General features: G+C 38.7%; 1 protein-coding gene across 2 annotated transcripts; it reads left to right on the top strand.

Annotated features, from left to right (window-relative positions):
- Window positions 1-60: 60 nt before the first annotated feature.
- TRAM1 (translocation associated membrane protein 1) lies at window positions 61-27,322 on the top strand. Of its 2 annotated transcripts, none has more exons than XM_080646348.1 (11): window positions 61-392; window positions 8,241-8,304; window positions 9,716-9,837; window positions 9,950-10,066; window positions 11,505-11,563; window positions 13,411-13,495; window positions 19,496-19,566; window positions 19,673-19,777; window positions 20,563-20,706; window positions 21,004-21,161; window positions 25,738-27,322. In XM_080646348.1, exons 1-11 carry the CDS (start codon window positions 270-272, stop codon window positions 25,809-25,811), a joined length of 1,122 nt encoding a protein of 373 aa, XP_080502474.1. In that variant the 5' UTR covers window positions 61-269; the 3' UTR covers window positions 25,812-27,322. The 2 variants fall into 2 exon arrangements, with proteins under 2 accessions (XP_080502474.1, XP_080502475.1); XM_080646349.1 differs by having other exon boundaries at window positions 134-392; window positions 9,719-9,837.
- The last annotated feature ends 389 nt before the right edge of the window (window positions 27,323-27,711 follow it).

Raw genomic sequence — 27,711 nt, 5'->3', positions numbered from 1 at the left:
CCAGGGCGACCGCGGCACAAGCGAGCGCCGCCTCCCTGCTGCGCATGCTCGTCCCGCCGTGGGCTCGCTTTTTTTTTTTTTTTTTTTTTTCCCGGGCGGCCCCGGCGGCTGCGTACTGGCTGTGGGATGGGAAGTGAAGCCCCAGCGAGCGGCGGCGGCGGGGCTGTGAGGAGCAGCCAGGGGAAGGCGGCGGCGGCGGTGGCTGGTTGGTGAGCAGCGGGAAGACAGGAGCCGGGCGGAGCACCTGCAGCGCGGGCGGCGGCTTCACCATGGCGATTCGCAGGAAGAGCACCAAGAGTCCCCCGATCCTGAGCCACGAATTCATCCTGCAGAATCACGCGGACATCGTCTCCTGTGTGGCGATGGTCTTCCTGCTGGGGCTCATGTTCGAGGTGAGCCCGCCCCGCGCTCCGGGCGCCTGGGGTCGGGGGGAGGTGCCGGCCCCCCAAGGTGCGGGCCTGGGGCTGCGGGGCCTGGCCGGGGACCGCCGCGTCGCCCCCCGCCGCGGACGCGCTGCCCTCCCTCCCCTCCCTCCCCTCCCTCCCCTCCCTCCCCTCCCCTCTAGCCGCCGCCGCCGCCGCCCCCTCCTGCGCCGCGCAGTTCCTGGTTCCCGCGGAGGGTTACGTGGCAGCCGGCGTGGGGCCGAGGCGGCGGGGGCGGCCCTGAGCTGCCGAGCTGGCTGCGGCGGGGGACGGGGGGCGGGCTCGGGGATGGCCGGCCTGGCGGCGGGCGCGTCCCGGGCGAGGGCTGGGGTGACGTGGAGGCCAGGCCAGGGGGGCCGGAGACCGCGCGTGCCGCGGGTGCGGGTGGGGGTCCCGGCAGCCTCGAGTTTGGGGGTGAATGAGAACAAACGGAGCCTGGTGTGTGCTGCCCACTGCCTGGTCGGCGGCCGCGGGGCAGCGAGGAGCGCACGGGCTGGGCACACGGGGCCACACCGATTGTTTCCGTTCTCGACTCCCAGGCTGGTAGTATCCCCAGCCAGTTACCCAACTTTTTTCCCTGACGCTTGCTTTTTCCTTAAAGAAACAACAGCTGATACCTACATCGAGGTTCTGAACAGCACTGCCAAGGAGTCAAGTGATTTCTGTTATTGTTCCTTGAAGTAGGAAAGGCTGGAAATGTCAGGAGTGTGTAAATTCTCTTCCCACGTTTCCAGTATTTGGATGACTTGCTTAACAGCGGTTGAATGTGGGTGATAAACTTTGCGAGGTAACATCCTACGGTTTTCTTTCCCTCGCTCCCCAATATACATGCCCAATCCTTACCTTCTTTCCCTTTTTTACTTTTCTCGAAACTCCCTACGCCCTGTCCAATGTACTTACTTTACTTATTTACCGCCTTTACCCCCTCCTGGAATGTAAGGGCAGACGGTCTGTAATACTAGTATTTCCAGTGCCTAGATTAGTGCCTGAGTGTAGGAGCTGCTTACCTATTGTTGAATGAGGGACGTTACGAATTCTTGAAAAAAACTAGCGGAATGAGACCGCCAATGACCAAAGGATGAGTAAAATTTTTAAATGTAGTCCATAAAGGCTTTTTAATGTTATCAGGTAGCTTAATACGTATTTTAGTTTATTTTTGCTTTTCTTCAAATGGGCTATTCTGAGTCTAAATATAGATTTTTATATTCCTGGTAGTGTCATTTATTTCCACTTAGTCTATTGTGAAGGAGGGAGTAGGTGTAGAGGAAGGAAAGGTAGAAGGGAACTAATATATGGGAACTCACTTCACTTTAGGCTGGGCCTGTGCTGATGACCTACTCCTGACTGAAGGCTAAGCCTCGGGGTTTTGCTCCAAGTAAGGAAATACCATCACCTGTGCTGTTCTCACAGCGGTGATGCAGGGATCCGGTAATATGGTGTGAAGGCACCATATGAGTACTATGTGAATGTATGATATCCTTAAAAGTGCAGGTGCTAAACATTTGTACTCCCTTTCTGGATTTTCTATTTATTTATACTTTCTATTTTGTTATTAGAAGTAATACTTTTGTGGTCTGGCCAGGTAAGCTTAGTTGGTTAGAGCTTTGTCCCAAAACGCCAAGGTTGCCAATACTATCCCGTCAGGGCACATACAAGAATCAACCAAGGAATGTATAAATAAATGCAACAACAAATCGATATTTCTCTCTCTCTCTCTCTCTCTCTCTCTCTCTCTCTCTTCTTCTTCTTCTTCTTCCACTCTCTCCTAAAATCAATAAATAGAAATATTTTTTCAAAAAAAGAAATAATACTTTGTATAAATTTGTCATAATCCATCTCCATATGGTAAGAATTCCTGACTTTAAAGATATAATTTAGGAGTACTGTTACAATGCTTTGAATGAAAGGGAATATAAATCAGGAATACTGACCCTTAGAAAAGGCTAACTTTGCTTTTATGTAAGATATTTCACATTGTCTTATCACAATTCTAGGGAAATTCACCATCTGTACCTTGTCTCATGTGTTAATGATTTTTTTAACAATGAGTGGATTTTTGCCTTTATGTAAATATGTAAAGTTTGTAAAGCTAAATAGATATAACAACGATCAAAAAAGTTTTTAGGGTCAGTTCAAAAGAACATTAAAGTAGTATACAGGAAAGGGAAGTTTGCAAGTTGTACATTTTTCTTACCATATGTTTTAGGATTTGAAAGCATGTTATCTACATACAGGGAAAAATTGACCAGGTTAATTTTGCTATTTTAAAATAATTGCTTATAGCCCTGGCTAGGTAGCTCAGTTGGTTAGAACTTTGACCCATCATCCATCAAGGCTTTGGGTTCCATCGCTGATGAGGGCACATACACACATACAAGGAGAAACCAATGAATGCATAAGTAAGTGGAACAACAAACCAATGTTTCTCTTCCTCCCTTTCCCTCTCCCTCTTTCTTTCTAAAAATCAATAAATTGAAAATAAGTAAATAAAATAACTGCAGATAAATCTCAAAGTTAACATAATTATAGAATGACAGTAATTGTGCTTGAATAATAGAAAAGTCGATGTTTTTGCAGTAGAGCTAAGCCTTTTGTGTGACTGTATTGAGGACATGTCAGGATTTATGGTGAAGTTGACAAAGCAATAATAGATACTATATTTCTAGCCAAAATGAAGAATCGATATAGAAATACCATTGAAGCATAGATGCTAGAGCTTAAGGGTTCCATGTTCAAGTTAGAGCTTTACATCTTGCAAACTGGATGACCTAAGGCATGTTGTTTAACTTCTCAGAATTATTTCCTTCTCTGTAAAATGGGGCTCATTGACAAACTCAGAGAATAAAATTACTATATATAATGCCTGTCTAGTTCAGTGGCATACAAGAGATATGCCATAAGTGGTAGCTGTTGTTATTCCTTAGATATTTATCAAAGTGGGAAAATACAAGACAGCATTTTTTTGTGAGAGAAGGGTCCAACCATTAGTATTTAAAGAGATTATACAGGGTGGGGCAAAAGTAGGTTTACAGTTGTTCTTATGGAAAATAATACAAGAATAAACTGTGTTTTATGTCTCACAACTGCAAACCTACTTTTGCCCCTCCCTGTGTATACTGAAAAGATTGATGAAGTAGTAGTATGTTTGGGGGAAATATAAGACTAATTTCCAGGAAACTTGGTGATATCAAAAATTGCTTATGAAATTTGAAATCATGTTTTTAGTATAGTCAGCATCTGTTCACATAATGCAAATTATGGTCTATAATTAGTGGCTTCGTATTTGAGTTAGGAAAGTTTGAGCAGTCGAAAAATGTAAGGATACTTGGGAAGCTTTCTGAAAGTGAAGCTAGAGAGGAGTTGTGGGTTTCCAAGAGGAGTATTTTCTTCTGGAAGGGAGTTACTTCCCAGGTATTCAGGAGTCTAGGTTGTGTGGGCTGTGCAGGTTTGGGGGACATTTACAATTACAACCACCTTGGAATAGTTTTTGGAGGTTTGTTTTTAAGCATGACTTGTCTTAATACCAACATTTTCTTTCTTTCTTTTTTTTTTTTTAAGAACCTAATTTTATATAAACTGGTGGGAAAGTGGAATTTGGTATTCAGAAATTGTCCTTTTATCTTTCAGGCACCTGGTCAATGTAATAGTCACACCAACCTCTAACAAGTACAAAATACTAACCCCTGTGTATAACAAAAAGAAAAAAATACTAAGCTCCACTGGCAGCTACTTAAATGTATGATAGTCTTGATGTTGCATCCAACATGGAATTAAACAATTCATTAGAGTTTGTGGTAACCTATTTAAGATATATCTGAATAAGTCATTTTTTCTTGTAAATGGAGAACGGTGCTGTAAATGTCCAGAACTGCCATAAATGCAGTAATTTTACTTTTTAATGCATTATATATTTCTGTAGTATGTTTTATTCCAGGCTAATTTGTCTTACTATTAATTAATTGTAAAATTAGTTTAAAGAATTGCTGGCTGTAGTGTGTGGCTTAGGGGGCCTAGAAATGGTTCAGAATGTGATGACTGGTTTAATTTTCTAGAAACTTTTTGGGGGTATATAGTTTGTATTTTTTCTGTTATTCTACTTTAAAAATATAGATAGATAGATAGATAGATAGATAGATTGATTTTCGAGAGGAAGGGAGAGGGAGAGAGAAACATCAATGATGAGAGAGAATTATTGATTGGCCCCCACTGGGGATCAAGCCCTCAACCCAGGTATGTGCCCTGACCAGGAGTAAACCGTAACCTCCTGGTTCATAGGTTGACACTCAACCACTGAGCCACACTGGCCAGGCTTCTTCTTCTTCTCCTTGATGTCACATGATAAACCAGCTGAAGGCCAGACTTTAATTTTATTTGGAAGCCTAGCATAAAAGGATAATCTAATTTGTTTTTGCTTTTGGTATTTGATATTCAAGTAATCTTTGAAGAAGTTCACTTGTCATTTGTAAGGGGCTCTTAAAAAGTTGTCTTGTCTATGTAGCCGTGACCTCATATGCTAAACTAGAAACGGGGGTGTGAGTGTGTGTTATATGTGTTTATGTTTATATATATGAAGTCTAAACAAAGATATTAAAAAACGAAGTTTAGTAATCAATTAACTTGATTAAAAAGAATTGCATGAAAGCTGTGTTACCCAGGAAATTCATACCATCATTCTGCTCTAATGCATCCATGTGAATGATTCAAATTATAACAAGCCTTACTGGCTTTTTCTATTCAAGTGACCTTTATATATCTACCAGAGTTAAGTGACTCACTTTAGTGTCATATCCTGGGCTTTATCACACAGACCTGCTTATTTCCAGATCCTGAATTCTAGTGTAGCAGAGTCTCAGCCACAACTTACCTGTTCACCTCCTTCATCCTACGTCTCATTTGCCTGCTCCCCAGCTAGTGCAAGCTTTCATGGTCCCTTGACCCCCTTTCGCTTTCTCCAGTATGTTAGCCCCCTCATTGCTTTGCTTTCTCTGCAGACTTGAACTACTTATCCACACTCTCCCTCAGCTTTGTTTCCCTCTTGGTCTTTCTCTCCATTCATCCTGCAAATAGCCAGCCATCTTCCCAGCCTGCCATCTGCCTTTCCTGTGCCTCCCCATTCGTGGATTGCTAAAAATTGCCAGAGAAAGGCATACACTCAATGTTGCCCCCACACAAGCCCAGTCTCTCCCATCATAAAAACAACATAAATCCTGACCTGGCATCTGTCACTAGGTACCACTTTGTTCCTCTTCTGTTCCTCAGTCCGTTGTGATTGGCTTTCGCTCTCATTACTTTGTTGAAACGACTCAAGCCGTGACCATGACTTCTAAGATTGTCGTTCCATTGCACTCTTCCCGCCACGTGTTCTTTGAAACTTTGACTTTATTAACCACGCCTTTTTGAAATGTTTCCCCCTTGGCTTTTGGGGCATCAAGCTCTCTTCATTCTCTTTCTGTGTCTCTGATCATTTCTTATTTTGCCACCAGCTTTTTCTGTGCCCACTCCACAGTCTGATGTCCTATTTGTCTACGAATACTGTACCCTGTCCATAGATGATTTACGTACTTTCAACAGCTTCAGTTACTGCCTGTAAATAGAGATGCCCAGGTCTTTAAGCTAGCGTCTCCCTGCAGAGTTCCAGGCTTAGGCTTTAGCTACCTACAGAAATCTAAGTGTGTCTGGAACTCAGTTTCTTCTTTTTTTCCTCAAACCTGCTGTTCCTTCTGTATCCCACATTTTTATTAATAACATTACTTTTCACTTAGGCTATAAGCATCAATACATAATCATTGACTCTTGCTTCCCAAGCCTTATTCTGCCTTGAAAGTCCCACTTCTATCCCACTACTACTGCCTTTGTTTCGGGCCTTATTATCTTTCATGTACTCTCTTGCAGAAGTTTTATACTTGACTTTCATACTTACTCCAGATTACATTTTATCTAGTATTTATCTATATATATAAAAGCCTAAGTGACGGTTCGACCATCCGACCGGTAGCTATGACGTGCACTGACCACCAGGGGGCAGACGCTCAACGCAGGAGCTGCTGAGCTGTGGTGACTTGGCAGCTGCAGTTCTCAGGTGATGCACCCAGAACCAGAGAGGAGGGAGCTCGATTCTGGGGTGCGTCACCCAAGAACTGCCCTCTCACAATCTGGGACCCTTTGTGGGGGTGTCGGAGAGCCAGTTTTGGCCTGATCCCTGCAGGCCAGGCCGAGGGACCCCACCGGTGCACGGATGCATCGGGCCTCTAGTTCAGTAATATTGAGCCATCACCTCATATGTGCCAGGCCTCATGCTAGTCTCTAGCATATGGTGATGAGCAGAAACATGCATGGTCCCAGCTCTTACAGGGCTTACTTTCTAATGACTGAGACAGAAGTTATTAATATAATCACACCAAGAGTATGTGTTTTGAAAGGAAGACATTCTCTGAGATAATCTCACAAAGGAGATGACCTGCTCTAAGGGACAGGACAGACTTACTTGAAAAGGTGTGACTAAACCAGGATCTGAAGGCCGAAGGTTTCCTAGCAGTTTTAGGTAGAGCTGCACAGACCCTGGGATAGGAGGAATCCACAGGCAAGAGAACAGGCGGAAATGGTCAGAGATGAGGCTGGATGGAGGCCGCGGGGAGGGGTCAGACCATGGATTGTTGTTTGGGGCACATTGGAGATTTTGTTCTTCATCTGAGAAAGAACAAGAATCTAGCAATGGATTTGGGGGCTGAGGGTGCGCATGGGGAGATGTATTTACGTGATCAGAAGATGATTCTGGTTATAGTGTGGAGTCTGGGTCTGAGGAGACTTGAGAAACTACTTAGTAAGCCACAGCCAGCTACTAAAAAGCACATGTGAACTTCCCTCTCCTCAAAATTCTCTGGTGTAAAATAAAATCTAAACTTACTTAGATCAAGAAACAAGGTCCTTTCTAGCACTGAAAGCTTGTCTAGGTTTTTCTGCCACTTCTGATGTGTGCCCATGCCAGGCCTGTGTTTATTGCTATTTGACTTTTGCACTTTCTGTCTCTGCTGCCTACACTGCCCTCTTCATCCCCCTCGTCAACTTCTTTTTCAACGAGATAGCTCCCTCACCACATCCTCTCAGAAGTCTTTCCAGAACATGCCTCATTCCCCACCCAAGAAAAAAAACAGAAACACAAACAGTTTGTTTATCCTGAATACCCACTGGCACTGATTCTATAGTAGTATAGTAATTTTGTCTTCCTGGCCCAACTAAACTCGTAGTCATCAAGGATTGTATCATTCACCTTCGTTCTATTTTCTTGTCTGGAACCTATAAATATTCAGGAAGCATTCAATATTTCTCTTCTGCCCACTTTACTTTTACCAGTAGTTGGGTCAGTTAAATGTTTATTGACCACTTAGCTATGCCAGGTGTGTGGGAGATCAACACACATACACTACAGACCCTTTGATCCATTTTTTGTCATGGCTACTGTGTTCCCATTTCTTTTAATTTACATTAACATGCTTTTTCTCACTAGGACCTGTGTTCATTAGTCTAGAGGAGAGAAACTATCTTTCAAATCACCATTTAGTGGAACTGCAGAGAGTATTTCTTTTGAAATCTTTAAGTTTAGGAGTGAATTATACATTCTCATGTGAACTGCAGAATGCTCTTATGTGAACTCCCATTCTCAGTTCCTTGGTGATCGAGAATTTCATTTGTGCCTGTCAGGGTGCCGCAGGAACTAGGGTGCCCTTGGTTCTTAGACTTGGGGACAGAAGCTGTAATATTTTCCCTCTGATCAACTATTGGTAGGTCACAAATTGACTTGATCTTTTTTTTCCTTTCTAGATATCAGCAAAAGCTTCTATCATTTTTGTTACTCTTCAGTACAATGTTACCCTCCCTGCAACAGGTAAGTAGTTTTCTTTTAGAGTTGTCTATTTAAGTGGAAAGGTTCACTTGGACAAACTGGGAAATTTCCATGAACACTAGGTTTTTCATTAATTTTTCACAAATCTCATTCATGATGAGACTGGATATTATTTTGATATTTTTGTAATGTAAGATCTGATGTTTTTGGTTGACTTCACCCTATGTATTATATGGAAATCAGTTTTTATGTGTTTAGTGTTTGTTGTACATTTTTGTAAATGAGCTTGAAATCCTGTCAAAGAACTTTTTTTTTTTGCCTTCTCTTCCCTTTAGCATAGATATTTTACATTTGTTTAAAGTATCATTGTTCAACCAAGGTTTCTGAAGGCACAATGTTTAGGTTCAGTTTTTCCAACCAGTGAGTTATGATTTAGACCTATAATAACAATCCTTTTAAGCCTATTTTATTTTAAGTTTTTTTGTCATGCTCTACCTATGACATTATTTCCATTAAGATGTCAGTAAACTCTAGGGGTAATTTGGTAATAGCACCCAAACTGTACTTTTCGGTTTCATTTCAAAAAGGTTTTCTAAATTATGCTATGTGAAAATCAAGTTGTTACAGGAAGTTGATTATAGTTGAATACAGTAATATAATTAACTAGCACAGGGGAGGAATGGGGTATTCGGTTCATAAAATATTAACATATTCAGGCAGTAAACTTGCCCTGGATTTCTCTATTTAAAATGTAAGATGAATTATGTAACATTGAGTTGGATTTTGCCCATTATATATAGTTTTGTAAATATTTGATTTAGTGATTTAGATATCAGATAACTGAGAACCATAAAGTTGTTTTGGAATTTGAATATGCCAGAGAAAAATGAAGCACTTAACCAACTCCTAAGTATTTGATTAAGCTTTGTTCTAAACAATTACAGCAATTTCAAGGATTAAAAATAATTTTAAGAAGCAGTTGCCTTTATCTCTACAATGATCAAAACTAAATCAAATACAGGTTAAATCTCTTTTTCCTTCAGAATCATAATGAGATGTCTAGTTGGAAAGTAGAGGTAGAAAGTAGAAAATTTTCTAAAGTTCTTTAAAAATACAGGCAAGTGGGTGCCTGGGATAATGTCAATTTTACAATTACATTAAATTGTGGCCACCCCCCTCCTGTTTTTTGGTTTTTGATGGCTGTGACTAACATAACATGTGTCAAGTCTTTGTAAGTAATTTCTGGAGCTTTCAGTTCCTAGATAGTCTCCTCAATTTTCATTGTTGCCATGACTCAAGATGTCCAAAAGCAAATTACCATGATGTTTCTGTAATACTTATTTATTAGGTTAGTCATCTTTGTTTGTTTCCATAACTATGTTGTACTTAGTGCTGTTTTTATAATCTCATGTATATTTTTGTGTATGTGTGTCCTGTCCTTTTTGGCCTTCAGAAGAACAAGCTACTGAATCAGCATCTTTTTATTACTATGGTATCAAAGATTTGGCTACAATTTTCTTCTACATGCTAGTGGCGATAATTGTTCATGCCATAATTCAAGAGTATGTGTTGGATGTAAGTATACAATCTTAGAAATCTATACTTTGTAAAATACTAGCTCTCCATACTATGATTGTCATATTAAATATATTTTATAATATTAATTATTGATTGTTTTTATTTTTAGAAAATTAACAGGCGTATGCACTTCTCCAAAACGAAACACAGCAAGTTTAATGAATCTGGTCAGCTTAGTGCATTCTACCTATTTTCTTGTATTTGGGGCACTTTCATTCTAGTTTCTGTAAGTATATACTATGCTTAAATTTTCATTTCTTAAAGTATTTACATTATATACCCAGAACAGAAAATGAAATCCTATTCTATTTTTTAATGTAAGCAAACCCTGAACCTTAGAAAATCCCTCTTCTATTGCTATATAAGATTAGGTATTCTACTAGTGAACTAATGTAAAGCAAGTTTCATGGATAAGTCTCCCTTAGTTTTTATACAGTAAAAATTCTAAACTATGTTTAATGCTTGAGAAAGCCTTATTTGTAGTCAGTTGAATGTTATTTTATATCTTGCAGTCATTTTCAGGCATCTCTGTATTAGCACAAAGGGTAAGATGTCAGTGATACCTATGCTGGGTTACATGAGTTGTAATGTTTCTAGCCATTTCCCCCTTTAAAAACAGTTCAGATATTTTCCAAGCATCTTAAAATGTTGATTAACTTTGCAGTTAAGGTAATCTAAACCTTTAAATGTATCATTCTAACTAATGAGGGGGAAGGCAGTATCAACCTTAGTATTAGTACTCCAGAGTTAACATAGTTTCTAGTTTGTCAGGACACATAATTTTTTTAACTACCATGTTAGAGATGAATAGGCCAAGTGAATTTTATCTTAAAGATTTGTTTTAAAAACTAAAAGTGTTTAAAAAAAGTGTTATAGCCCTAACTGGTTTGGCTCAGTGGATAGAGCGTCGGCCTGCGGACTGAAGGGTCCCAGGTTCGATTCCGGTCAAGGGCATGTACCTTGGTTGCGGGCACATCCACAGTAGGGAGTGTGCAAGAGGCAGCTGAATCGATGTTTCTCTCTCATCGATGTTTCTAACTCTCTATACCTCTCCTTTCCTCTCTGTAAAAAATCAATAAAATATATTTAAAAAAATTTTTTTTAAAATTTAAAAAGTGTTATATTTCATTGGGAAAATATTAAAGATGTGTCACTTTAGATTTTTTTTCCTTATGCAAGAATTCTCACTGAGTAGATATGGTTATCTAAGAAAAAGATTTGGTGGCTAGGTGGACATAATCTGTGAAACTTGGCAGCACCTTGGTCTTCCATCTCCTGGCTACCTCTTTCCCAAAACCCTCTGATTACCCAACGTATAATCCATCTCCTGCAGCTATTGTACCTCTGTTGTGGAGCATTTCTATTTTTTTGGTTTGTTGATATTTGTTTGCATGCGTGTATTTTTTACTCTACTGGACTGAAAGAATTTAGAAGGCCAGGAATTACGTCTTATTTGACTTCGAACATCCATTGATTTTTCACTTCACTAAAGTAAGCAATTCAGCTGAGTTGACAATAACTAAAATAACTGAAGAGTTTGACTTTGGGGGCTCTTTGGAACTTGACGTGGGGAGTTGTAAATGTGCAAGAAATGAAAATACTGTCTTATTTTCCAAGAAGTTTGCATTATACTAATAGACTAATTTTTATATCTTCTTTCTTAGGAAAACTACATCTCAGACCCAACTATCTTGTGGAGGGCTTATCCCCCTAACCTGATGACGTAAGTTATTTCTGGCAGGCTTTTCTTAATTAAGAACCATGGTCATGTCACTTTTAAGCAGAATTCATTCTTAATCTCTTTAAAACTTTAGGCAAATGCATACAATGGTATATCTTTGGCAGGCCTGTTGCCCTAGGAAAAAAAATCCTGTGTGCTTTTTTCATGAATGTAATCTTTTCAGTATGTTAGCTTGAGAATTCTGATTATAACAATCTCTAATTTAGTAGTCATGTCCCTTTCTTCTCCCTCATCCTTTCTCCTCTTTCCTGCTCCTTCTCCATACGTTTGCTTTTTCTTTGCCTCAGACTCTTCAGTCTTTCACTCTTTTATTCTCTTATACTATAAGCTTGAGGGTGGGAATTGTTTCTTTCTAGCCCCCAAGGTTTCTATATGCTGTTGTAAGAAGCTTATTGGCTACAAAAGCATTCAACTATATTATTCATTCTTCAAGCTGAGCTCTAGTACAACTATTCCAGTTTTTCTTGTACTTAGCCTGTATTATTTTTTGCTTTTCTGAATTTGTCATTTGATGTATAATATTTTATGTAGTATCCATATATTGTTGTGCATTTATGTAAGTCTTATATTGTGCCCATGCCCACCAAGACTGTGCCTTGACAGCAGTTGAAACTGTTTATTCTGTATCCTCTGTCATGCCGGGCTGTTGGTGCTTATCACCTAGACATTGGAGAAAAGATGTGAAGGGAGTGCCCTGGCCATACATGTCTTCAGTATCTTCAAGGCCAGCAGTAATGTCCACTCTGCTGAATCAGTGTACCTTTTTAAAGTTATATCAATTCAATGAACTTGTATAGAATGGGTTATAAACACCATATTTATGTGGGACTGTATTTCTTCCCTCCCTCCTCCCTGGAAATTATTTCACATTGGCTTTGAGGTATCTATTTTAGACTCTGGAGGAGAAGGAGAAGGGAGAATAAAGAGAGCAGAAGGACTGGAGGGTACAGTGTAAAGAGGAGACCAGTGATTCCAGACTGATGAGGATATATCTCTCGGGGAATCTTTTTGCCTTATTACTCTCTTTAACCCTGGTTGGCCTCCACTTATTTGGGGCTCTCAGTGTTCCATCCTGGTAGAGTTACCATATTTCACTAAGAAAAAAGCCAGGGGATATTTAAAATTGGGATTATTCCAGTTTCAGATAATTTTTAATCTGTGTGCCTTTGCTTTTATCTCAGTCTTGTGCCTTTCCCACTTCCCTTTTAATTTTATTCATTTCAGAGAGGAAGGAAGAGGGAGGGAGAAATAGAAACATCAATGATAAGAGAGAATCATTGATTGGCTGCCTCCTGCATGCCTCCTCCTGGGGATCGAGCCCACAACCCAGGCAAGTGTGTCCTAACTAGGAATCTGAGCCATGACCTCCTGGTTCATAGGTCGCCGCTCAACCACTGAGCCATGCTGGCCCAGCTCCCGCTTCCCTTTTGATGAAACTTTCTAGATCTGTGGTTTGAGTCCCTCGGTCATGATCCGTATGTGTTCAGTAACTAACATGACACACGAATCAGTATTAATTATCTAATGGACTCAGGGCTCTGGTTCCTTCCAGCTAGCTTGCATGTTTACAGGGTTCTTCAGATGATGTCTTTGCTTCTGCTGTTTAAGCCAGAGGAATTGACTGGTGGTGGAAATATTCCAGGGAGACAGGGGAAGTGGCTGAGGGAGCGTTGTTGAAAGGTGCACAGAGTATTAATTGTAAGGGCACCTGAAATGATAGTGCAAACATAACTACTTAGTATATCCTCAGTTCCAGTGTTCATTTTTAACTTTAGTCTTTAAAAACACCAGGCTTTAAAATGTATTTTTTACTTCCTTGTGTTACACAGATTTCAGGTGAAGTTTTTCTACATATTACAGTTGGCTTACTGGTTTCATGCTTTTCCTGAGCTCTACTTCCAGAAAACCAAAAAAGTAAGCTGGGATTTTGTGATTTTAAAATTATCTGTCATTTTTTTCTTTTCGTGTCATTAACCTCCCTCTTACCTCAAGTCTTCCCCCATTCTTCTCCCAGCTCCCGTCTTTCCACAAAGACTAGGTATCCTTAAGTATTTATTGCGGGGTGGGGGTGGGGGATTTTAGTTTTAACTCAGAGGGGGACCTTTTACATTAGACATGCTAATTGCTTGTTTTAAAATTGTTACTAGTAATTTAAAATAAATTAAATTTTGAAATGAAATATTAATTTCATATTATTGATATAAGGATTAATCAGATTTACCACAACTAACGGTTCTGTGTGTAATTCCCAAAGAAAAGTTCAGTATTGAAACAAGTAAACCATAGTTAAATATTCACCAGTGAGGCTTTTCCTGACCTGGGTGGAGCATTCCCTTTTTAGCATGTGGGAGAGGTGTTTGTTTTATCTGGACAAATAAACTCCTGGGCACTGCAGTTTTCTTTTTTCTAGCTTTACCCTCAGTACTTCTGAAGTCAGACTTCGTGATATTACAAAGCAACTTGATTTCCTTTATTGAATGCTTTCTCCTCTAAAATCTACGCTAGCTCCCTATTACTTTAAACTAAAATAGAACTACTGACCTGTGCTCTAAGGGTCCCTCATCTGGGCTTCCCCACACCGGTCCCTATCTCTTCTGCTCTCTCCTGTGCTTCATTCCCATTAATCTCTAATTTTATAACCCCAGCACATCAGTTCTTTTTCCTGGAATACCTTTTTCCTATGATAAATTAATGAATCACTTTTTTCCCTTTGGGGGGAGAGATTATTTTAAAATTCCCATATATGAAATTGTACATGGATGAAGATAAGGATGAAGCAAGTTTGCTCATGAGTTAACAACTATTGAAGCTGGGTTATGGTTACGTGGGGATTCATTTAACCCCCTATTTGTTTTATATGTACATATATATACGTTTTCCACATTTAAAATATTTTTAGTTGTCTTTAAGAAGCTTTCCCAAATAGAAATGTAACAACCCTTCCAATGACCAGTTTATCTCTGCCTTCTCAATCACCACAGTCACTTCTTTCTTTATGTGTTACAAGTAGTTCTTGAGTATAGTGTCTTGATTTACTACTGTTTTGTGTTTGTGTTTTTTGTGTGTGTTCTATGTGTTTGTCATATTGATGTGTCTGCTACGATGAAAAAACAGCACCACATTAGAGTCTTACGTTGATTTATAAAGTAGAATGTTCTCTAGTTAAGTTGATTGTAAGGATTAGGATGACGATCCATAAAACCTTTGATCTTGAATTGTCTGAAGATAAAATTTGTAGACTCCTAATTTCCAGTAGCCCTTCCATATTCAGTAAGCTCACTTTCTTGGTCACACGAGGCCTATCTCAGGTTCTCATTAGCTGCATGTGGCTACACTGCCATTTTGGGTAGCAAAGATGGAGAGCATTTCCATCCTTGCAGTAAGTGCTTTACGACAGCGCTGTTGGAAATAGCGTAGTTTCTTGATGTCTTAGTACCAGGGCTCAAATATTGAAAGCTTTCTTCATATACTTTTATACCCATGGACATAATACGTACATAATACCTCTGGGTTTTACTATTAATCCATATTTTAAGTTTGTTCATTGATCATGTAAGTAAAGAGGGATCTTTCAAAGTAATTGTTCATTTTAGTTCTTATCAATTCCTGCCAGATGGTATTTTTCCAGAAATGCAATCTAATTTTTATGGACTAATTTGCATAACTTAGAACTTAACCGAAACTATTTTTAACACCTACATATTACAGTCAAAAGTAACTGTTTCAAGTAATTAACATAATTTGAAAGTAACAGCTGTATATGTGTTAAACAGTTTCTTAAAATTTACTCAAAATTGTTTTGGGAAGAAATCTTTACTGGAAGAAACTAGCATAGTGATAGTTTTGGAACAATCCTACAGAGAAGTGAAGAAAGAACGGAACACTGTTGGTAACAGTTCAAGAGGTGTGTTAGTCATGAATAACTCAGTTTGTCTTAAGGAGAATATTTTAATTACATATAATATATGTGCTTCAATATACACAACAATCTTCCATTTTGCCTATGAAAAGATTCAAAATATAATTTCCTTTTTTTAAAATATATTTTCATTTATTTCAGACAGGAAGGGAGAGGGAGATAGAAACATCAGTGAGAGAGAATCATTGATTGGCTGCCTCCTGCATGCCCCCTACCGGGGATTGAGCCTGAAACCTGGGAAATGTGCCCTGACCAGGAATCCAGCTGTGACCTCCTGGTTCATAGGTTGATGCTCAAACACTGAGCCACACCAGCCAGGCCAAAATGTAATTTCTTAGCTAAATTGAATATATGAAGTTTCAGGGAAGTATGGATGAAATAACCAAATGTTTTATTTATGATATTTAGTTTATCTAATTTAATTATACATACATATAATTGGGTATAATAGAAAGTATATTAAATTAGAATAATGCTTTTTTCCCCATTCCTGCTTCATGAAAATTATATTCACACTTTTCAAATGCAAACTTGTTAATATGTCATTCATCATTAGAGCCACTTTTTGAATCATCTAGTTCAGTGTTTCAAACTATATTATCTTTACTTCTGTCTTACTGATTCCTCCATTAAACCTCTTATAAGCATTTAGAAATTAATATTGACTAAGGTTTCGTGTTTTTTTTTTTAATGTCTTTATTGATTTCAGAGAGGAAGGGAGAGGGAGAGAGAGATAGAAACATCAATGATGAGAGAGAATCATTGATTGGCTACCTCTTGTATGCCCCACACTGGGGATCGAGCCCACACCCAAGGCATGTGCCCTTGACCGGAATTGAACCTGGGACCCTTCAGTCCGCAGGCCGACGCTCTATCCACTGAGCAAAACTGGCTAGGGCTTGACTAAGGTTTTTAAGGCTGTTATCAGTATAGATTACTATACTGTGAGAGCTTTGGAAAGACTTAAATATGAGCTGGCTCCATCTGTGGTTTAAGGAGAGAGCTTTGCCTTATATTTGCGCATATATGTAATGCTCAGTTTAAAGTAAAGTTTGTTTTTAGTATGGTATAGTTAAGAAAAGCAATTTTTTAGAAAAATAGAAATTCACTAAAGTATATGGCTGATCTTTTTAATAAAAAGTTAGAATAACAACCAAAAATGTCACTTGAAGTTATTTATAATTTTAGAATTTGTTTTGATTTAATGTTCTATATTTATTAGATTTTCCTTGAAAAATTAGAATCAGAATTTTAAGTCATCATTTCATTATTTCATTCTTATGTAAACTACATGACCATTAGCATTAAGAATATATAAACAATTCACAAAGCTTTTCTAACTCATTATATATATTTCCATTCGAGTATAAAAAAGTTTAATTTTTTTTTCTTTTTATCTTCACCCAAGGATGTGTTTGTTGATTTTAGGGAGAGAGGAACATCGATTGGTTACTTTGTACTCGTCCCAACCTGGGATCAAACCCACAACCTATGTATATGCTCTGACTGGGAATCGAACCCACAACCTTTTTGGTGTACGGGACAATACTCTAATCACCTGAGCCATTCAACTAGGGCATAAATGTTTGTTAATCTCTCAACAAACAAATAAGTAAAACCTCATTTCTGATTCCTGATAAGAAAAGTTTATTTACATAACAAAATCATATATAGCATATCATGAATCAAGCATGTATATAGCATATCAAATTACATTTATAACACTATAACTGAGCTGTTCTGAAGTGATTATGACAGAAGAAAGAGGCTCTTTCCTTTGGTAAGGAGAAATATTATCAGAAGTTTGAAAATTATTTGGAAAGGACCTTAAGACTGCTTATTCTTAAAGATACTTCTCTCTCCAGTTGTATAAACCACTGTAAACCTGGAATTATGTCTGGGAATTGTCCCTGAAAGTTCCCAAACATAGTTATGTCTATAGGACCATTAGACTGTCTTATGTTCCACCTTTAACACTTGATCTTTGTACCATTCTTGCTAGAGGAGAGTTTTCAAGTTCCAAACTACACTTATAAAATCTCTACTCTTTCTCAGAAGACTCGATGAATAACTCTACTGAAATGACTAACATAGCCACGCACGCACGCACGCACACACACACACACACACACACACACCCCGTTTCCCCCACTATCCAAAAATAGAGTGCTCCATTGCTTTCATAAAAACAAATACCGTAAAGCAAAGAAGCAATTACCTTGCTAATGGCTGCACAAAGTAACTCAAGATAAAGCACAGATGCTCTTAGACATAGTTGAAAGCCATGGTGGCTCCATGCTGAGATGCTGGATGCAGTTCCTGGGGAAGGACCTTAAGGGACTACCTGCTCTTCTCTAAGGCTCACTGCCAGACATGCTAAACGCTCTTCACTTGTGGCCATTTTTTATACAATCCTGTTGGGATTTCTTTCAGTTATAAAAGCAGATGCTAATGTAGGGCTTCCATAAACTCCATAAAGTGGTGTAAGTGAACTTTGGAAATGCTGAGGGATACCTGTATAGGGAAAACTGCCAAAATCAATAGAGTAGAAGTGCAAGGTACAGGTATTTCATAAATGAACAAGTATTTATTGGGCCCATCACTGTATTTTGCAAATATTTCTTACTGCAACCCAAAATGAAAACTAGATTTTACGTCATGATTCTGTGTGTGTATATGTGTTTGTGTTTGTGTTTGTGTGTGTGTGTGTGTGTGTGTGTGTGTGTGTGTGTATGTACGTACGTACGTACAATCTGGAATAAAATTTTCATGAAACAATACAGTGTGCTTACTCTACACTCTAGCATTTTCTATTCTATTTCATTTTTTTTTTATTCTTATAGGTGTTTTTTTAAACCATTTGTTCTTTTTTTAATATTTTTTATTGATTTCAGAGAGGGAGAGAGAGAGAGAAACATCAATGATGAGAAAGAATCATTGATCAGCCTCCTCCTGCACATCCTCCTCTCGGGATCGAGCCTGCAACCCGGGCATGTGTCCTTGACCAGAATCGAACCCGGGACCCTTTAGTCCGCAGGCTGATGCTCTATCCACTGAGCCAAACCAGCTAGGGCTCTATTTCATATTTTAAAAGAGGTTAGTGTGACTCCCTAAATTTTATGATCTACTAGTATGTCTTAACATTTTTATTTATTTATTATATATTTTTATTGATTTCAGAGAGGAAGGGAGAGGGGGAGAGAGATGGAAACATCAGTGATGAGAGAATTATTGATCGGCTACCTCTTGCATGCCCCTACTCGAACCAAGCATGCAACCTGGGCATGTGTCCTTGACTGGAATTGAACCTGGCACCCTTCAGTCCGTAGGCTGGCGCTCTATCCACTGAGCCAGGCCTGCTAGAGCTAGACTTAGATTTTTAAAAAACACTTTGTAAGATAACTAGGCTTCTAGGGACTATGGGAGAATAAAAGAGAACCAGAACTAAAATGTGGATACATGGCTTAGAGGGTTATTAAGAAAAGAAGGAAAAATAAACAATTAGATGGTATTGTAAGTGAGAAGATAAAATTTTAACCTTTGGTTTTAGTGACTATAACTGATAGTGAAAGGAATTAAAAGCATGAACTAAAAAATGTAAATACTGTTTTAGGTAAAACAAAAGCCTCTCTACCTCTAACCATAGCAATTTTAATATTAGAAGGACATTATCATGGGTATTAATAGTGTGTCATCTAGTAAATGTTTATAATCAAAAGAACTATAGATCTTAGCATGCAAGGGATTTTGAGTTCATCTGACTCAGGCAAACCCAAGTATTAGTCACACATTACAGATGAGGTAGCGGAAGCCAAATGAAATTAAATGACTTGCTAAAGCCATGCTGCTGATTGGGATGAGCAGTTGGGGTAGGGTGCAGTGGCAGAATACCCTCAGGTCCTCTGTAATAGTACATTTTTCACCCTACCACAGTGCTCCTAAGGAACAGAAATATGTCGGCACGTTTCACCTACAATGCAGTTTTCTGTTTACAGGAGGATATTCCTCGGCAGCTTGTCTACATAGGTCTTTACCTCTTTCACATTGCCGGAGCTTATCTTTTGAAGTAAGTTAGGATTTTTCTTGGGTGTGTGTATGGACTGCACAGATAGTATGCTAATCTGTCTTAGTTGATAAGTAACCTTTACATTTTAAATTTGTTCTTTTAACAGCTTGAATCATCTAGGACTTGTTCTTTTGGTGCCACATTATTTTGTTGAATTTCTTTTCCACATTTCCCGCCTGTTTTATTTCACTGATGAAAAGTATCAGAAAGGGTAAGTTGGTTAGCCATTCTGTTTCTGCTGTAATTAAAGCCAGTTGCTAAGGCCCACAATGTGGGCAATTATATTACTTTATACGTTGTTAGTAGCAGCTTTAAATAAAATGAAACTAATAGCAACTCAGGTGGGTATTTTCTCTAAAGGGAGTCTTTTTTTAGCTAGAGAGATATTATGTGAGAACTTATAATCCTGAAGGTTTTTTGAGTTTACTTTTCTAACTTCTCCAATCTTGCTTAATGCATGTTTTTCTTTTGGACAAGAGATTATAGGAAAGTGAACTTTCAGAAGAAAATGAAATAATAAATTATATAACCTTAAAAATATTAAAATATTCTGATGGGAAAATTGAACTGAAAACAGAATTGAAGCAGTATTGTAAAGAGTATAAAGTCTTTAAAGAAAAGTAGAACTCGGACTCTTAAATGAGAATTGGGGTCCTACTTACAGCACAGCTTTTGTTGTGTTTTCTCCAGGAGTTTTCAAAATTACTATATATACCAGGAGTTGTGAAGGTCATTCTATGGAGTAAAAAGAGGATTAGCCAAACAAAAAATAAAACGTTTCTTTACTGGACCTCCTAGAACCTTAAATATGCTAATGTTACCTCTGAGGGTATGATACAATGCGGCATCTTCCAAACATTTTACTTGCAGAATTATTTTTGCAGGAAAATAACAAATGTTTTAATATGCATTTACTTAATAGAAACTGATTCCTACTAGAATATTTTCTTATTGCTGCAATTTTAATGAATTTGACTTACGACCTTTTTCTTCCAGCTTTTCTCTGTGGGCAGTTCTGTTTGTTTTGGGAAGACTTCTGACTTTAATTCTTTCTGTACTAACTGTTGGCTTTGGCCTTGCAAGAGCAGAGAACCAGAAGCTAGATTTCAGTACTGGAAACTTCAATGTGTTGGGCGTAAGGTACAGTCCATTTAACATCTTTCTCACTTTGTACACCTGTATAGTATGTATTATCAATTTATGCCATGAAATACCTAAAAAATATGGAGGTTAGGGAAAATACTCATTTCATACCTGTTTCATATGTCTAAATTTAAATGCCAAAACATTTATTTAACTTCTGGGATTAATTATTAATGGAATAATTATTTGGGAATTTAGCACTAAATTAATACTATCAAAACAAGATAGACCACTTTTTAAAGTAGCATTGTTTTGATGCACTCTGATATTTTGTTTATTTTTTCATATTCTCAGAATTGCTGTTCTGGCATCGATTTGCATTACCCAAGCATTCATGATGTGGAAGTTCATTAATTTTCAGCTTCGCAGGTGGAGAGAACATTCTACTTTTCAGGCACCAACTGTGAAGAAGAAGCCAACAGTGACAAAGGGCAGATCTAGAAAAGGAACAGGTTTGTATTCAGTAAGCAATGAAAAACCTGGAGTAGAAACCCGCCCCCCCCCCCCCACACACACACACACACAAAAAAATGTTTTGGCGCTTTGTTACTAAGATTTAAAATCCTATAGAAAAAATTGTATTCTACTTTTAAGCAAAATTAGAGGCAAGGTAATCTTGCCCCATTCTACAGTTTGGTGGTTTCCTAAGGTCAGTTATTTCCCTCAAAAGCTGTCTATTCAGTTTCTCTCTCGCAAGCTTTCCCCACTTGATTATTTCGAACCACTATAGTCCAATGTATATGGGCAGTTTCAGTGATAGTTTGTGCTTTCAAGCATCTTACTCATATTTAAAAAAAAAAAAAACCTCTTTACAGCTCTTTCCCATCTGCCCTTGCGTTCCAAGTGGAATAGTTTGTGTGTCTTATTTAATAACATCTGATTGCTTGATCCTGTCCTGGACATTTCATATAAATTGAATCATACAATATGTGATCTTTTGCAGCTGGTTTCTTTCAGTTAGTATGTTTTTAAGGTTCATTCATGTTTTAGCATGTACTGCTACTCATTCCTTTTTATGGCCAAACTAGTGACCTGGTGCATGAAATTCATGCACATTAAAAGGGGATTAATTAGAGGAAATAATTTAATATTGCTATTTGCCCTTTCTCTATAACAGAAGTGTCAGAGATGAAAGAAAATTAGTAAAATGTATATGAAAACCTTCCTCCTGTCAGAGTCTGGGGCTCACCACGGGACTCAGAGTCAAGTCCCTGCCCACCCACATGCACCTAAAATCACATGAGACCCAGACCCGGCCGCCCCCCCCCCCCCCCAAATTGGGCTAGATCCAGACCCGGCCAGTCCAACCCCTGTCAAGCCCTGCTGGGCAGAGGGCGTAGCCTCAGGTCCCCTGGCCTGGCGCCAGGACAGGAGGTGTGGCCTGAGGTCCCCCAGCCCAGACCGGGGTGGGGGGCATGCCTTGAGGTCCTCCGTCAAGCCCCACTGGGTGGGGGGCATGGCCTGAAGTCCCCCATCAAGCCCCGCCAGGCAGGGGGGCTCAGCCTCAGGTCCCCTGGCCCAGCACCGGGAGGGGAGCGCAGCCTCAGGTCCCCTGTCAAGCCCCGCTGGGTGGGGGGGCACAGCCTGAGGTACCCTGTCAAGCCCAGCCAGGCAGGGGGGTGCAGCTTCAGGTCCCCTGGCCTGGTGCTGGGGCGGGGGGCGCGGCCTAAGGTCCCCTGTCAAGTCCCACCTGGTGGGGGCGCGGCCTGAGGTCCCCCGGCCTGGTGCTGGGGCGGGCGGAGCAGCCTGAGGTCCCCTAGCCCAGCACCAGGACGGGAAGCGCACCTCAAGGTCCCCTGTCAAGCCCTGCCGGGTGGGGGGCACAGCCTGAGGTCCCCTGTCAAGCCCTGCCAGGTGGGGGACATGGCCTGAGGTCCCCTGTCAAGCCCCACGGGGGCAGGGGAGGACATAGCTTCAGGTCCCTGCTGATTGCTTGTTAAGGCTCCTTTTGGGAACTTGGCCTCAGCTGTGGGTGCATCCATCTTTGTGCTGGAGTGATGGTCAATTAACATATTCCCTTTTTATTAGATAGGATATTTCATTGTATAGATATACAGTGTTTTGTTTATAAGTTGATGAATAAATATCTGGGTGGTTCCCACTTTTTGGCTATTACGAGTAATGCAGTAAACATTTGTGTACATGTTGTTGTCTGATGACCTGTTTTTCATTCTCTTGGGTATATACCTGTGAGTGTAATTGCTGGGTCATATGGTAAATACAGATTTACCGTGTGGGGGGCCTGCTAAACTGTTTTTCAAAGTGGCTGAACCATTTTACAATCATTGTGTTGCATATCCACCTTTTATTGAAAAGACTAATCTATTGAATCGTCTTGATGCTCTTATAGAAAATCAGTTAATTTTAAATGTAAGAATTTATTTCTGGATTCTCAATTGTGTTTCCTTAATCTGTATGTCTATCCTTAGGCCAGTACCACACTGTGTTAATTACTGTAGCTTTATAGTAAGTTTTGAAATTAGGAAATGTGAATCATCCACTTTTATTCTTTTTTATGTTCTTTGCATTTTCATATGAATTTTATGATCACCTTGTCAATTTCTGCAAACAAGCTAACTGAGCTTTTGATGTGGACTACCTTGCATCCGGAGACTGCCTTGGGGAATATGAACCAAATATCTTCCATTTGGGGGTTGGGAGGGATCTTTGATTTCTTTCAGCTAAATTTTGTAGTTCTCATTGTTTGTCTTGTGCTTCTGTTAAATTTATTCTAAGCATTTTATTCTTTTTTTATGCTATTGCAAATAGAACTATCTTTTTAATATCAGTCTTGGACTTTTCATTGCCAGTATGTAGAAATACAATTGATTTTTGCGTATTGATCTTATATCCTGCAACATTGTTGAACTTATTATTTTATTATTTTAGTAGTTTTTGCATTTTTAGTATACAGGATCATGTCATCTACAAATAGAGGATGTTTTACTATTTCTTGTCTAATCTGGATGCATTTTATTTCATTTTTTCACCAAATACCCTGGCTAGGACCTCCAGAAATTTTTTAAATAGAAGTGGCAAGAGCAGACAAACTTCTTCCCCTGTTCTTGATGTTAAGGGGAAAGCATCCAGTCTTTTACCATTAAGTATGTTACCTGTGAGTTTTTCCTAAATGGTCTTTATCGGGTTGAGAAAGTTCCCTTCTATGCAATTATATTTTTTATTATGAAAGACTTTTAGATTTTGTCACTTGCATTTTCTTCATCTACTGGTATAATCAAATGATTTTTGTCTTTTATTCTATTGATGTCATAGATTATACTAATTGATTTTTGAATGTTAAGTCATTGCCTTCCTGGGATAAATCTCACTTGGTCATGGTATATAATACTCCTAAGATGTTGCTTGATTTGGTTTTCTAGTATTTTTTTTAGCATTTTCACATCTGTATTCATAAGGGATAATGGTGTGTATTTTTTAATGTATTAATTATCAAATATAAATTCAATCTTGCATTCCTGGCATAAATCCAAGTTGATGATAACATCATTTTTGCTAGATTGATTTCTTTCAATATATTATTAGGATTTTTACATTTGTGTTCATGTAAAAGATTGGCCTGTAATTCTCTCTTTTTTTTTCTTTTGGTAAAATAGTCTTGTCAGATTTTGGTATCAGGGTTACCCTAGCTTTACAGAAAATCTTGGGCAATTTGCCCTTTGTGTAACATTAGCATTATTTTTAAATGTTTGGAAGGATTCACCAGTAAAGCTGTCTAATCCAGAGTGATCTTTATTTTTATATTTTTACTTTTTTATTGAATTTATTGAGGCGACTTTGGTTAATAAAATTGCATAGTGTACAATTTCAGTGTACAACTCAATACCACATCATCTATATATTGTATTGTGTGTTCACTACCCCAAGCCACGTCTCCTTCCATTACCTAGAGCAGCCGTGGGCAAACTACGGCCCGCGGGCCGGATCCGGCTGTTCTATTCGGTTCTCTTGCTCTCCCCTCCGCTCCTTTACTTTGAATTTATATTAGTTCACACAAACACTCCATCCATGCTTTTGTTCCAGCTCTCCAGTCCAGTTTAAGAACCCATTGTGGCCCTCGAGTCAAAAAGTTTGCCCACCCCTGACCTAGAGTGTTGTTGTTTTTTCAGAAAGGGAGAAAGAGATTAACATCTCTCTCTCTCTCTCTCTCTCTCTCCATATATATATATATATGGCTAATATGTAAATTGTCCCCACGAGAGTTCGACCGGGAGCTTGATTGCTCACTATGATGTTCGCTGACCACCAGGGGGTGGTGCAGAACGAAGAAGGCCCCAGCTAGCAGCCGGAAGGAAGGCACTGGCCAGCAGCTGGAAGGCCGGGATCAGCCCTTACCACTGGCCAGGCCTAGGGACCCTACCTATGCACGAATTTTGTGCATCGGGCCATAGTCAATGATGAGAGTGAATCATTGATTGGCTGCCTCCTGCACACCCCTCTTGGGGAATCGAGCCCACAACCCAGGCATGTGCTCTGACCGGGAATCCAACCGTGACCTCCTGGTTCATAGATCGACACTCAACCACTGAGCCATGCAGGCCAGGCCATGATACACTCTTAAACATAAGAGTTATCCTAAATGCCAACTTTTAGTATGTTATAAGGAAACATAATCCCAAGAACTTCATCTGCTACCAAATGTGAAAGGGTTTTATTTCTACCAAAAGCACTGCTCTAAGGAGTACTTAAAAGTTCTTACAAGTGTTTTTCAGAGTTTATCTTTAGTCACTTTTTTTCTGCTTTCAACAGTAGTTATTTTTTTTTATTATTGAGATCTAATAACATTATAGTTACTTTCCCTTTAATTTGCTTCTTTCAATTCAGTGTTTAAATCAGGTTTTATGATTGGTTAAATGCTAGTAAAGATTACGCACTGGTGATTACGTTTTATCTAAGGCCATCAAAGTATATATTGGATTTTCAATTTTCTTCTCTGAAGGTATGTTTATGTGTAAAGATACTTGTGTTTCTTCATAAAGTAGGGTAACACTGATTCTTTTTTCTTTTTAGAAAATGGCGTAAATGGAACAGTAACTTCAAATGGAGCAGACTCTCCTCGTAATAGAAAAGAGAAATCTTCATAATGAATTACAATCCAGTTGATTAATGTCCCCAAAGAAATCTGCTTTGTACTATATCTTTCAGCACTAGAGATTTTTTTTTCCTGTTCTTGAAAATGCAGTTTGTGCTCTTTGATTCTCGCTATTGTACTGTTTCATGTATTTTTAAAGGGCAATTGAGGGGAGGATAATTACTTTGAGTGAGAAAAATATTTTAGCTTAGACTAAGCTACTTGCCTTTAAAATAGTTTAGGGACCACCACCATATTTTACTTTATTTTTTATCTTTGAGCATTTTCTAATGATTTGGAGAGATAACTATTTGCAAAAATTCTACATATCAATGATACAGTTTCTTGGTCTCACTGATTTTTTATATTAGCAAGATGGCCTCTTCCAGCCAGGTCATATTTTTTAAGTTATCTTTCAGAGTAAAATGGAAATAATATAAAGTTGGATGTCAAACTTTTAATATGTTTTCAGTGTTCTCTAATTTGTAGGACTTTTTGTAGCCTTTACACCAGGGAAAAAAGATTTGTAAATTCGCCAAAATAATAGTGTGCTTTATTTTTTAGATAGTGGTTGTTAGTGTTACATCTCTCTTTTTTTTTTTTTTAAGAAAAAAAATACTATTGGTTACAGTATGGAGATTTTTGCCATATTTGTTGAAGCAAAATATCTTTTATTAACATAAAAGTACTTGTGAAGTAAAATCTTTCTTGTGCATTTTCAACACTTGTAAATGGGAAATCAGAAAATTAAATATTTACTACAAAGAAGAAAATCTGACATAGCCCTTTTTGATATGTTTATTAATAATGATTCTTAATGGGGCTTGTTATAAGTTCAGTATGCACAGCATCTTAGAAGAACATTGTTTAACCTGCAGACCCTTTCTAAAAATAATGCCTATTTGATTTATATCTATAAAAAGAATGTCAGGTAATTCTATTTGGAAAACACTTAATACACTAACCTTAAAAAAATTGAAAATTCAGGTGGCTAAATAGTCTTAAAAGGAAATAGTGCTTTATGTTACAACTGTAGCTTTGGGCCCATCTTTAATTGAGAAGCATTTATCTGTATAAAACATATTTTTGGATAAAAAAAGATATATATTTGTATCTCTACAGAAAGTCTCTAAAAAACATTTGAGTAAAATATTTGGTTCTCTTTTCTATAATTATCCTTTAAAATCCTTAGAGTATTTGCATTTTTGTTGTCTTTACGTACATGTATTGCTCCTTTCTGTGTTCATATCTTGTTCCCCACTTCTCACTTTTGTCACCAGCTCATCTTTGTGCCGTTTAGAGTATAGAAGGTGCAGGCTATTGGGTCTGCAGGTAAGAAGTTGCCATGCTGTTAGGAAGTCGTGCTTTCTGTTTCCAGCTGTTTACCTACTTCCTGGGAAAAGTAGTAGCTCTCTGTAGCATCATGGAGTTTGGAACCAAATTTTTGCCATTAAAAACTGGCATTATATTGAACCATACATTGAGAAATGAATCAAAATAAAAAATTTTTACTTTTACAACCTATATCCTGGATGTTTTCTTCATTGTTAGCAAGTTTTCATGCTATTTCAGAATATAAACTTTTTAAAATGTACCACATTTACAGAATGCACTCTTGATAAACATTTAGAAAACCCTTTCCCAAAAAATCCTATCTAATAAAAGAGTAATATACAAATTGACCATACCTCCACCACACCCACAAGCCACGCCCACCAGCCAATCAGGAGGGAATATGCAAATCCAACCAAGAAGGCTGCAGCCACAGAGAGCAGGAGGGCGGCTTGGGTTTCCCTGGCAATGGAGGAAGCCAAGCTTTCCGCCTGCCCTTGCCTGCCCAGGCCTCCACTCAATGCTACAAAGTTTCAATTATAGAAAATAAATAAAGCCCAACAGAAATGGCAGCAGCCACG

The sequence above is a fragment of the Plecotus auritus genome (assembly GCF_963455305.1).
Source record: "Plecotus auritus genome assembly, chromosome: 11".
NCBI lineage: Eukaryota > Metazoa > Chordata > Mammalia > Chiroptera > Vespertilionidae > Plecotus > Plecotus auritus.
Note: the sequence above shows the minus strand (reverse complement) of the source record. Positions and strands in the feature narration are given on the sequence as shown.